Source organism: Crotalus tigris, unplaced genomic scaffold (genome assembly GCF_016545835.1).
Source record: "Crotalus tigris isolate CLP2741 ecotype Arizona unplaced genomic scaffold, ASM1654583v1 scf7180000017611.44802233496:7321179, whole genome shotgun sequence".
NCBI lineage: Eukaryota > Metazoa > Chordata > Lepidosauria > Squamata > Viperidae > Crotalus > Crotalus tigris.
The window spans coordinates 3,302,198-3,315,875 of record NW_024096511.1 but is presented as its reverse complement, the minus strand read 5'-3'; the positions used below and the strand labels follow the sequence as shown (position 1 = coordinate 3,315,875).

General features: G+C 38.1%; 1 protein-coding gene across 1 annotated transcript in view; it reads left to right on the top strand.

Moving 5' to 3' along the window:
* Positions 1–5,634, top strand: part of ENPP1 (ectonucleotide pyrophosphatase/phosphodiesterase 1) — a 59,086-nt gene extending 53,452 nt beyond the window's left edge. The window contains exons 22-25 of the mRNA XM_039324124.1: positions 1,208–1,288; positions 2,288–2,420; positions 3,502–3,658; positions 4,973–5,634. Of these exons, the coding sequence (XP_039180058.1) occupies positions 1,208–1,288; positions 2,288–2,420; positions 3,502–3,658; positions 4,973–5,146 (545 nt within the window). The 3' untranslated portion in view covers positions 5,147–5,634. The remainder of the gene's footprint in view (positions 1–1,207; positions 1,289–2,287; positions 2,421–3,501; positions 3,659–4,972) is intronic.
* The last annotated feature ends 8,044 nt before the right edge of the window (positions 5,635–13,678 follow it).

The window sequence follows — 13,678 nt, the reverse complement described above, 5'->3', positions numbered from 1 at the left end:
TGGTACATAAACATTAAATGCTTGATTTCTCACTGAATGAGCATCAATATGGTATTTGGTGTAGCAGTGGCCAGATGACTTTAGAAACCACTAATTCAGAAAGGCTTAATATGGAAAAAATGGTTCTGAAATTTTCATATTTGCTTTTGGAAACTCAGTCATCTTAACACATACATTTATTTTAATATTTAAATGGGTTTTTTATATATTCTACAAGTAATTTATGAATTGGATGTTTCCTTTTCATAAACACAATCCCCAAATTAGGTGGCATCCTCTTGTTTGAAGCTGAGGTTAACTTTTAAGTAGGAATTGCCTTTTGATCCTTTGGAAGTTCAGTGTGCTTGTCAACATTCCTGGGAAATTTTGGAATGTTCTCTTTGGTGAATGCAGTGCTTCACACAATTTGGTATCCTTTAAATATGTCGGGACTACAAGATTTATATTGTCTAGTCAGCAGGCCAATAGCCATGTCAGTTGGTCATTCGGGGAGATGTAGCTCACCTATCTTGGGAATGCCTTTTGGGGAGGATTGCAGTAGAATGGTGTACTGGCTTAAGAATATTTAGTAATAATATATCTTAAGCCACCTAGAGTTGTTTAGGTATTGAATGGCCTTTACCAGTGATGGCGAATCTTTTAGAGACTGAGTGCCCAAACTGCAACCCAAAACCCACTTATGCATCGTCGAGTGCCGGGTGGGTGTGGCCCATTGGCTGGGTGTGGCCCATTGGGTGGATGTGGCCCATTGGGTGGGTGGGGCTGTGGTGGTAATGGCAGACTGGGTGGGACTGAAAAGTTCAATCGATCAACTTTGCAAGAACTTTTTTTCCCCGCGAGAAGTTGAAATGGACTGATTGAATCTTTTTTTTTTTTTTGCACATGGCGGTGGAGGCCTAAAGTGAAAAGGTTTTATAAAACCCAGTTGAAGGCCTAGGACTGGGGTGATGGCGCGCTTGCCCACAGACAGGGCTCTGAGTGCCGCCTCTGGTACCCGTGCCATAGGTTCGCCACCACTGGCCTATACATTAAAATAAGTATAGTACATAAATAACCAAACCCATCTCTTTGAGCCTTGAACATTGTATTTGAACTTAAATGTTTAGTGCCGTGTATTTATTTCAGAAACTAGAAAGGTTTTTCAATCATTTGACATATTGATAAATGTCAGTTTTAAATGCTTGCTTATATATTTTTATTTTTCTAGATTTGATTGAAGAAGATGAGAAAAATTATTATGAAGGAGTTCTCTCAAGCAACATAGCGCCCATGTATTCTGCTTTTCAAGGTAAAGGCTAATTTTTATGGGCTTTTGCTTCTTTTTATGAGAACAATATAATAAGCTAATGAAATATAATTATTTAATTATATTATTAAAGCATAATTGTTATGCTCTTGTGATTGTGTTGCAATAATATACATGTAGCAATGTCCAATGAATGATGGTGCTGTGCTGCATTGTACTGTAATTCTTCAGTCTCATAACAATTTCCTGAATGCCTACATTCTTGATTCTATGTGTCTGCAGTCTACTTCAAATGATCATACCATGGCTTAACAAGTCAAAACATAAATGGATCTTCTGTTCCTTTATATAGCTTCTATACTCATGCAAGCAGGACACTTCTAAAATAGTCTATTTACTTAGGAGTAAGCCCATTGAGCTCAAAGGGACTTCTAAATAAAATCTATCGAGAATGGTTTTCAGTTCTCTAATCCAGAGATAGATAATCCTATGGCTGTAGATTGAACACTGCTTCCTTGGTTGCCTAGGCTCCAAGGGCGATTCTCAAACTAGCCAAGATAGTCTTTATGTAAAACCATGATGCAAAATGTTTATAGTGAAAGAAATATTTTCTACTGATTATCTGTTTCTAAAGATTAGGAGAATTTCTGGATTGTAGATCACCTCTGCAAAGAGTGTCAGTCCATTCAAGAACTATAAAAAAAAAGATGGTCAAAGGAAATGCCATTGTTTGCTTTATATTTGGAAGTCCAGACAATGCGCATCAGAGTTAAATTCATTCATAAATATCTCTTGGATTTGGAAGCTCATATCCGAAGCTCCAGCCCTCCAGTATGCCAAGCACAAAATATTAGGACTGTGTAGTTCCAACATACTTGGAAATAGTTATGAAATTCATACTGCCTTGATAAATAAGTAAAATAAAGGCAGCCCATGATCCTAGAACAAAAAAATAGACCTTCAACCAGCAATATCACTGATGGGCTTGGTTGTCTTCAAGTCATGATATTGTCTTAGAGATATTCTCCCTTGTTCTTTCAGTGATTTGGGAATATTTTAGTGCTGTCCTACTACCATCATATGTTGCAGCCAGAAATGGTGTAAATGTGATCACAGGTCCTATATTTGATTACGACTACAATGGCGTATATGATACACCAGAGGAAATAAGAAGGTTAGCAGAGATCTGTTTTAGCTTTTGTGTGTGTGACTGTGTGTTGAAATAACTGTTTTGATTTAATTTTTGGGAACAAACCTCAGTTAAAATATATTTTTCTGACTTAGCAGAATGTATGTCCTGAAGAAGTAAGACAATTAGCAATTTATATTGAGCCTATCAATCCCTTTGTGGCTTCTTCCATATTTATCAATGCATTATATTTGATTTTAACATGTGTAAATTATGGCTTTTCTTTTTAAAAACAAAATTACATTCAAATAAGTATTTCAATACATATTTTATTTCAAACAGTATGAAAGATATTTTGATATGGTATTTAAAAGCTGGTGGGTGAAACCATTTCAATGTTCACAATAATCTAAGAGTATGATTCAAGTTGGTATCAAGGAATATACATTAACATTCTAGCGGTGTTGTGGGCAGCCCTTATCAGAGGCATCCCTGGGGAAGCAGAGAAAGGATATCAGGGGAGAAACAAATAATGAAAGCAGCATCTTGTCATCACTTTTAGATATCATGTGCATCATGATATCCACACATAACTATGAATCTAGTAGAGTTTGTGTTGCAAAAATGCAATGTTGCTTCTATCGTTTGGGTGAATGCCTCAAATCAGGTGGATGTATTTATTCATTGCTGTATTAAAAGTATACTTTCCACAAAGAATGTCCATCACTATTTTAATAGAAATTATAAGATTTAGAAAAGGGAAATACATTTCAAGTACATTTTAAAAACATAATTTGCACATCATTAAAATGAAAGTTACTTGAGAAGCCCAGGGATTCTATCAAATCTAATTTCAATAGTATGATCTGAGAAAATAAATTATCTTGGAGATTATGAAGCCCAGACTGACTGAAAGGAAGAAAATTCTCATACAAATAGTCTGGACTCATTACATATCGTTTAAAGGTTTATAACCAGTTCTTTGAATGTGCCTAATAGCTTGCAGAATTGGTTTAGCAAGGGAGATCTGTATATAGCTTGTATATTTCTTTGGTGTGTGGAGTATGCTCAGTACAACTAACACAAAAATGTTGCTGCTTTTTTTCTTTTTAAAATTAAATGTCAGGCACTCAACTAATTTAGCAGTCCTCATTCCAACTCACTACTTCATTACATTGACAAGTTGTAAAAATGTTTCCCAAATGCCTTGGCAATGTGAAGGATCCCTTGAGGTTGTATCTTACATTATACCCCACAGAGAAGACAACAGTGAAAGTTGCATAGTGAGTATAATCTTTTAATATATGAAACATAAAAATGCACAAAAAGTGCTGTTTTGTTTAGTGCAAGTTTCTAGTTTTTATAATAGGTGTGGGCAGAGACTTGAAAATGTGAGAAATATATGAGAAAAGCTTTGAAAGAGAAAAGGTGCTTTGCATAGCTTTTAATATAAAAAGCCTCATTTCTAGCCCTGGAATAAACTTTAGCACAACATCAATACAGTCCTAATTACATGGCTAATGTGAGCATTGATGTCATAGAGCAGGGCTTTTCAACCTTTTCACCCATTGTACCACTTTTAGGATATGGCAATATCCGAGTACCACCAGTCATCTGGCAAGGTGTCAAAAATTTGATGACCCCCCCCCCAAAAAAAAGGAAAAAAGTGATAAAGTACAGGTAGTCCTTGACACACCAGACAGAAGATGTAGTTCTGCTTTCTGTTTTCACAGAGTGCAGCACATAGAACAACTGCTTTAAGGAAGTAATTTCCAGCTGATCATCAGCAACTGTTTCCAAATAGCATTAACTGTTTAACAGTGGAAGCAATTACCAAGAAAAATGCCAAGCTTCCTTCCACTGACTATTTTCAAACAATCTGTCCTGCTGCTTTAATTTGGACTCCCATGCTGAACAGGGATTGGATCAATGAATTAAATTGGCCTCTTTCAACATTATAATTCTGCAACTGTTCCATTCACACTGTTATGGGAAAGAAGGCTAAATTTCTTTGGGTGCATTTGATCATTCCTGAGAATGGGAATATGACATGAATAATGATCAATAAAGTGAGTTTGATATAACTGCAGCAGAAAAGAGTTTAATTCATTAGGAAATACTTTATAGCAGGGGTAGGCAACCTTGGCTCTTTTATGACTCATGGACTTCAACTCCCAGAATTTCTGAGCCAGCCTGCCTTATAGGAACAGGCAAATTTTAGTACCCAGCTAATTATGTTCTCAGAACAAGAGAGTTCTGAGCCATGTTCTCTTTGCATAAGTTCCTGGGAATACAGGCAAGTGGAAGTGCCCTGAATCATTGATCAATTTTAAAAAAAGAGGCAGAAAGAGACAAAGACATGATACAGAACAGGCCCTTAATTCTCTAGTTATACTCTACTGCCCCCTTATGGTCAGTAGGTCATGAGCTGTTGAAAGTAAGGACTATTAGATTCACCTTTCCAGCGATACACCTTCTTGCTCTGGAGAACATTCTCAGATCATCTTCAAAGCAATTTATCAATTTAGCACTCAATTTTTAAATATCTCAGAATGTCTGCAACATGAACTGGAATACTTGCTTCTTTCTTCCAATAGGTTGGCAAGCCCGAATCTTTATGGGTCGAAGAGAGAATGAGATTTCACGTTGCTCGAGTTAGAGATGTGGAACTTCTTACAGGACTTAGCTTTTATCATGAAAGAAAGCAGCCTGTGGCTAATATTCTACAGTTGAAAACCTATTTACCAAGTTTTGAGAAAGCCAGAATTTAACTTTGTTACATTTCTGTACCAAAAAAGAGAGACTAGATCACAGCTACGTAAACATGCTGGAAGATTTTCAGAAGGTACTGGAGCAAAATGGGAACAAGAGAGAAACTGTGCCACATTTTGTATCTCAGGGACATTTAATGGACCACCTATATCAGAGACAAATAGCTTTCAGCCTTATTATTCTCTTCAGTGCGATAGAAATGTCTATACTGTTATAAAAGACTATCTGCAACATGAACACAACAGATCAAATGGGGTAAAAACCAACAGTTCTACATTGATTTCAACTGTATAAAAGTGTTCAGGAATTACTTTATTCTGTCTAAGGTTTTTGTTTTTTTTTTTAACAAAGAGGCAAGAGCAAATTAACTATAAGTGAACCCAACTGGCATGTATATTTTAAAAGTTATAAGTAATATACAAAGGTTTTTTTATTGACATTTTCTGAACTTTGTTTCACTCTGTTTAATAAATAGAATATAAATTAATGGATATTCTTAATTTTGGGGGGAATATCACACACACCTATGAATATTGTTTCAGAAGCTCTTTTAAGATTAATAGGATTTACTTTCAGTTGTGTGGTTATACGATTACAGTTCTAATATATAGTGGACTGCATGTCCCTGAAAACATAGAAGATAGTTGCATCGTGTTAGTGTAACTATATAATGTTCATGTTATGTTTTTGATACTGCCACCATAACCCCATATACTGTATTTGACTAACCATTCATACATCTGAACAGGCATAAGCAAAATTTGTGAATACTTAATGTTTATGTATGTTCTGTGGCTGAATGTTAAGTGAATGCAAATTGATTGATTGATTAGTTTGAGAGACATTTCACATTTTATAACCTCCAACACATAAATGTAAAACTCAAAGGTGCTTTTTCAATAGGCAACTGAACTTTCTCGTTTTTCTTTGAAGACATTCTGTTTGTCATCCAAGAAGCTTCTTCAGCTCTGACTGGATGATGGGGAACGGAAGGATTTATATTTGTTGCAGAAAGCTGGTCATTTATCTATGTCCTCAGGGTCACCTGAGTGGTGCAAATGGGTGTGGAGCCTTCTTGGAACTGCTGAAAGTACTATGTTGTAGACGAGAGATAGATGATGTCGTATCTTCCCCCTCTGTTGAGAGGGGGCTGTACAATTTTGACATAAATGACCTCTTTGACCCCTCTTTCAAACCAGCAGTCCTCTGTCCAAAATGTGGACTTTGCTATCTTTGAAAGAGTGGCCTTTGTCTTTTAAATGCAGATGGACTGCTGAATCTTGTCTTGATGGGTTTGTTCTCCTATGTGTGCCATGCATTTATAAAGGGGTTGTTTTGTTTCCCCAATGTTTCAGCAGTTCCAAGAAGGGTCCACACCCATTTGCACCACTCAGGTGACCCTGAGGACATAGATAAACCTTCAAGTGGCCTCAACGATTTTCTAAAATAATGCAAATAACCAGCTTTCTGCAACGAATATAAATCCTTCCGTTCCCCACCCATCCAATCAGAGCTGAAGGAGCTTCTTAGATGAGAACTGAAACGTCTTCAAAGAAAAACAAGAAAGTCTAGTTGCCTCTTGAAAAGACACCTTTGGGACAACCATGACCTGGATGACTGAGAATCTCCATAGATATAAGTATATAACATACATTGTACAATAAAACAGGATAGAATAATAAAAGAAACATAATACAAACAGTGGAATAATAAATGGTGTTGGTTCATATATCTAAGGCTTTCTTAAAAAGCTCCATTTTTAATAGCTTATAGAAAAACCACAACATAGAGACAGATTGAATTCCCAAGTAGAGGCATTACTACTGAAACACACTATTTCCAGTCCTCATTTTGTAGAAGTGGGGATTAACAGATATTCCTAATTGGGCATACTGGAGCATAGAATAAATTATATAAATAAGTGTCCCATAGAATAAAACTCATTTACTCAGTTATTCAATTTATAAACTCTCTTAATTGTCTATGCCAAGCTGGATGATGATGAACATAGTAAAAAAAAAAAAAAAACACAGTAATTGAAATACAAACTTTATATACAAGGGTGCTTTATTCAGTAAGGTTAATTTATTTCTCCAGTTCCACCAGCTTAAAAAAAATATATTGAGTACAAAATACACTTTAATAAGCAGTACAAATCACAGGGAGGCCATTAAACAGGCAAGGTCTCTTCCCTAAAGCATTCCCATGCAACACAAGAACTGTGATGGTAGACTAAAGAATGATTTCTCTAAGTTTATGTGGAAGATAATATCTGGATGGGGTTTATACTGTAGCAGGATTCATGGAATGATATTGTGTCAATAGGAACTAATCACGTAATAAACACTTTTATGTTTATACCCAACATCATCTTTTCTGGGACTGCCTAAAGGCTGACTAACTAGATCCATTTATTAGAAAATAAAATACCTTGTTACTAAAAACACTAGAAGACCAGAAAAACACTTATGGCAAGTAACAATAAAGTGGCATACCTATTTTGAGGAGGGGGGGGGGATTATGATTACTTAAAGAATAATTGTCTGCAATACAAACAACTCCCATCTTTAAATACCGTATGAAGAAAGATTATTCCTGAAAAAACATTTTCAGATAAATTTTACTTTGTTGAATTTTGAACCCTGACAATTTTTTCCAAGGCAAGTGTCTGTTGAAGTAGCAGGATATGACTTTCAGAAAGGATTTTTTTTTTTTTGTGACGAACTATGTGCCTTCTGAGCTTTGTTATTTGCTTCCAAACGTTTCATCACCCAACTAGGTAATATCATCAGTGCTAGAGAGTGCCAAGGGCTCAACCCTGAGTTACAGGGGTTCTAATTCTCTTCTATTGCAATTCTTTTTTGTCATATAAGATTAAGTCTAGTAGGAAGATAGTGGTAGCTTCTTTCTTCAGATGTATATAATTGAAATCACAAAATGCCTTTTTGAGGGAGTAGGAGAATTGTAAATGAATACTGTCTAACAGATTGGTTTTCTTCTTTTCTTTTTTACTGATAACAGTGATTAAGGCCATTTTTTTGGAAGTTTGAGAATATTTTTATTTGAATTCACCAATGGTGTATGGTATACCAAAAGGAATAACAGTTTCTTGCTGTTATCTATTTCTTTAGGAATAAGGGAGGAAAACAAGCAAGCAGTTACACTAATGTAATAGTGTCTTCTTTCAAGGATAATCTCTGTAACAATTAACCATAAGTAGATATCTAAGATAACAAGCAAGTGAGTTTATTCTTCTGGAATAAAATGCATTTCATGCGAGTCTAAGGAAATTATGGTAGTCAGAAATTGTCCTACCTCATACTGTGTTTAGCTTGAATGAATTATAATTCAGTGCTTACACCTACTTATTTCTGGTTCTCAATATTAGGAAAAGGACAATAGAATTGGATTGATTAAAAAAGAAGAAGAGGAATGGCTGTTCAAGTATTCTACATAGTTTTGACAAGAATTGAGATAGATTGAGACAAGATGGACCCTGTCAGGTTCTCAGAGGAAAAATCCAGGGGAGGTAGTATTTGCTTACCATTGTGACAAACACTTAATAACTTAAAGAAAAATAGAATAATATTAATTATTTGAACACAAAGCTGAAAAAATATAATCAAATGCAGACAGATAGTTACATGCAAAACTCTCCATGCTTCACTATTTGTTGTTTCTGAACTGTTACAGTTTCTCTGGAAAGCCTAAGGATTATTTTAAAGCCTGACTTATTTTTGATTCTTTACTCTGTGAGAAATTGAAGTATTCAGCAAGACAGAACCACAGCCAGAGTGGGTGGTATTGGTGGAACATACTGTGTTGATCTCTGAAGTTCTGGTTGATGATAATGATGATCTCTTCTCCTTCCTTTGCTCAAAAGGTTTTGGATACATGAACCAATGACTTTCTGAAACTAAGATCTCATTTTAAACGTTTTATCAATAGTTTGTAAACATTCTTCAACTCTACCACATGGGGTCAGACTGCCCTAATCATTTAGAATATTTTTTTATGATAAGCTACCTGGAAGAAGGAACATGAATAGAAAGGCAGTTTTCGAATTACCAGTTTTGAAAGTGACAGCATGGTATGAATTAAAACATGGACTCTGCACCCATACCTGAGAGTTTTCATGTTTTATTCCAGAATATGGACATAAAACATGGCAGCACGTGGTATGTTCCTCTCAGAATCAAGCCAGCTGGACAACCTTGCCCGCTTTCAGGGCACTCTGTTATATTTCCCTCCCTACCATGTTTCCCTGAAATTAAGACCTGGCCTTATATTTCTTTTGCCTCCAAAGAGGCATTAGGTCTTAATTTTGGAGAATATCTTACCTTAGGATCACGTAGCCAAGCCTCCCACACCCTGACACCTGTTGCGCCACTGCTTGACTTATTCTGTGGCCGCTTGTGGCCACCTGCGGCCGGACGCCATGTGGCGCATTGTACCATTGCCATTCCTCCCAACAGGATGCCACATGGTGCTTTGGGCCGCTTCTGTTGCTCACGCGCTTCAGGGCGCTTCTGCTCCTTGCACAGCGCTTTGGGACACTTCTGCTGCTTGCGCAGCACTTTGGTCTGTTTCTGCTCCTTGTGCAGCGCTTTGGGCCGTTTCTGCTGCTTGCAGGAGGATACTGTGTGGCTCTTTGGGTGTTTCCGCAGCAGAAATGGCCCAAAGTGCCATGTGGCCTCTTGCCACAAGCAACAGAAGTGGCCCAAAGCGCTGTGCAAGGAGCAGAAGCGGCCTGAAGCGCATGAGCAACAGAAGCGGCCCAAAGCACTGCACAAGCAGAAGAAGTGGCCCAAAGCACACGAGCAGCGGAAGTGGCCCAAAAGCGCCATACAGCATCCTGCCGGGAAGAGCAGCAATGGTGCAATGCGCCACATGGTGTCCAGCGACAAGTGGTGGCAAGTGGCTGCAGAAGAAGTCAAGCAGTGGTACAACAGGTGTCAGAGTGTGGGAGGCTTGGCTGTGGTGGTCCTACTGGTAAGGTAAGCGGGTGCGGGGCGTATGGGTTAGTTTCATTTCCCCTACCCCTGCTCTAGCTTAATTTTTAGGGGTGCTCCTCACCCCAAAACTAGGGCTTAGTTTTGGAGTAAGGCTTATATTAAGTCCATCCTCAAAAATCAAGCTAGGGCTTACTATCGGACTGGGTCTAACTTTCAGGGACACATGGTAACTTCTACCTGCCCCTATAAGAATAAATGAGCATTCCATAATTGCTCAACAGGCTCAGTACACATTACCTGAGAGCTGTCAGGTGCCAATCCCAAATTATTACTTACTTTGAGCCCTTGAATCACCGAGCTACAAATTTGAGTTTTACCATGGGGTGTGCAAATGGGTCTTATAGAAAACAAAGACCAGTATATTTGACTTGGAGGAATAAGTGACTGATGTATGTCTATAACCACCATTTTCCACTGGAAACAAGCTCAGATAGTCCTAAGAATTGAATAATAATTTGAAATATAAGGAAAAAGGTGATTTTTTTTTTGACTGCTTCCCTGAAGTTATTTTATATGCTTCCAGATTGCTGCTTGAAAAAGCTGGGCAGATGCCAAACATTTGGACAGATGTTATGGGAGAAAAAGATTCAGGGGGAAGGACGATCTATGGAAGAATTTCAAGCCCATTAATAGGACCAAAGTAGGAATCCTGGGCTGAAAATCATGTATGTCCAACCCCTTTTTCTTCCTCAGGGCTGGCCTACCATTAGGTAAAGTGAAAGTTTTGTGGTTATGAAAGAATGGCAAAGTGAGGGCTCTAAAAATGTATCACTGCATTTTACTATCAGAAAGGGAGAACACTTACAAGTCAGAATAAGGTAAACTTGATTTGAACAAGGGTTGCTGCCCTGTCTCAGGTGTCAAAATGTAAAAAGTCAGGTGTGAAAATCCACACACATCTCTACTTACCGAACCATGTTTTCACTTATTCATTTAATGAGTGTTGCATAACTCAAATGATTCCTCCTAACCCAATTTGTAATATTCCAACTCAATAAAATAACAAAGTCTAAAATAGCATTATTTATTTCATATATTTATTTTAAAAAGTGAACAATTCTTTTCCTGCCCACCAGACCCAATTAAACAGGTTATACAGGAAGGTGTAGAATTGTTCTATGCATCCTTCTGTGCCGTAATGGTGAAATGAGGCTAGTACAGATTTCTCTGTAATACTGGCAGAGAAACCCATGCTCTGTTGTTTCTGGGTGTCCAGAATTATAAGGGTGTTGTATGTCTGGATGATGAGTCTTCCAGTATCGTCCTTCTAGACCAGTGTTTCTCAACCTTGACAATTTTAAGGCATGTGGACTTCAACTCCCAGAATTCCACAGCCAGCATTGCTGGCTGTGGAATTCTGGGAGTTGAAGTCCACATGCCTTAAAATTGTCAAGGTTGAGAAACACTGGTCTAGACAGCTGAAGAGAAGACATGACAATGTACCACAATAAAGGCCTGCCAGTTTTTAGGTACCTCAAGATTAATTAACTATGTTGTGTGGGAAGCAGAATACCTGTTGACTTCACTGGCAGTAAAGGCTGGGGTCCTGGCTAGATCCAACTGATACTCTGTGCCTACTACACATTACTTAATTAGTGCTTTGGCCTGATTGTTGCCTATGTTTAACGGAAGACCTGGTGAGAAGCTCAAGGATGATATTTTAGTTGCCATTGTCTGTCTCCATATGGACTGAAAATTATCCCTCATAATTAATGAGGCACGTCCGGGAGGGGGGAGGGAAGGATAATCTGAGCAAACCAATAATTGAGTATGGTCACCCATACTCTGGCCTCCACTTTCATAAAGTCTGTCAGGGTGGCATGAGAGACACATTTGGGGACTTGAAGGGCCAATCTTAAACATTTGGATTATACAAGTTCTAATTGGAGAAGGGGCCTAACCAGGCACCATAGAGAAATTGTGTTAATGGCTTGACTTCAAAGAATTTGAGTGCTGCGGCTGTATAGTGGCACCTGAGGGTCTCTACAAGTGAAATGTCCACAATTCATGGTATCTTAACCGATTCCAAATGCTGGGTATGTAGCCAAGCAGAACATATGCATCTGTGTCATGCAATGATTACTTCAACGTCATGTTAATAATCCAAAATGACCCCACTCTTAAAATAAAAAGGTTTCCATGCCCATCTAAAAACATGGCACTAGAAGGACTCTCTCCTTCTGAACATGGTGGTCTTTTATTATAAGCTTTTAGACAGCTTTTTTAGACAGGGGGTTATTAATTATCTGCTTTGGAAAGGGTTAGATTAGATGACCATTGAAGTTATTTCCAGCTTTATGATTCTACAATTCTCTGCTTCAGATTTAAGACAGGCAGATTTAACAGATTGTTTTGTTCTGTTTCCTGGAGACCTGAAAACTACCAATTAAAGCCAGATGTAAAAGACAGAATAAAAGAAGTCTGAGCCAACCAAACGTTTTGAGTTTTAGAAAAGAACACAGCTTTCTCTGTCCATGGAATTTTCTTTTGCTATTATAATGTAGGGTATAAAATTGAATTTGCTGTACTTACACAGTTTGATGTAATATTGATATAATCTTAACACAGTTAAGTTGTTGGTCTAGAACAGGGGTAGGCAACCTTGGCTCTTTTATAACTCGTGGACTTCAACTCCCAGAATTCTTGAGCCATGCTGGCTCAGGAATTCTGGGAGTTGAAGTCCACGAGTTATAAAAGAGCCAAGGCTGCCTACCCCTGGTCTAGGAGTTCTATCATATACAGACCATCTTCTGCTGCTGATGTCATCCCTGTACTGGGTAGCAAAAAATGGTGATATGTCACAGAATGGAGGAGCCTCTGCCTTCTGACCTATCCTGACAAATCAGCTTTTGTTTTGTATCTTTGCTTTGTAGTTGGATGTTGTGTCCGAGCTTCTATGCTTTTCCTATCCTTTGTTCTCCAACTGGAAAAAAGCTTTTTGCCATGTTCTTGCCATCTCACCAAGCAAGATGCAAAGCTGCTCTACTTTTCTGAGTGCATTTGAGGTTTACTGGCAGTGAGGACAAATGATGGGAAAGGAGCTTGGTCAGTGATGGGATTCAAATACCTGAACAACCAGCTCTCTGTGTGGATGCAGGACTGGGTGTCCAAGGCCTAGAACGGAGTTCCAGAACTGGCATCTTCCAGGCCTCCCAGGCCTAGAATGGACTTCCAGAAGCAGTGTGCATTCAGCTTGTTCTCCGAACTCAACAAAAATTTAGCTACCGAACCAGTGCGAACCAGCTGAATCCCACCACTGAGCTTGATGCTTGATGAAGACCCTTAAAAGATGGGATGTGTAGCAGAAAACAGGACTAGAGACACCCATTTTTCAAGCCTACCAAAGCTCATTGGGTAACTTTGGCCTGTGGTTGCCTCTTATCCCAACTTGTTTCAGACAATTATGATAGAGCTAAATCTGAAGCAGGGGTGGGGACACCTATATATGCTGTTTACGTTCCTGGAGAAAAGGTATTATATCAACCTAACAAATAAGACCGTGTACACTTTGGTGCA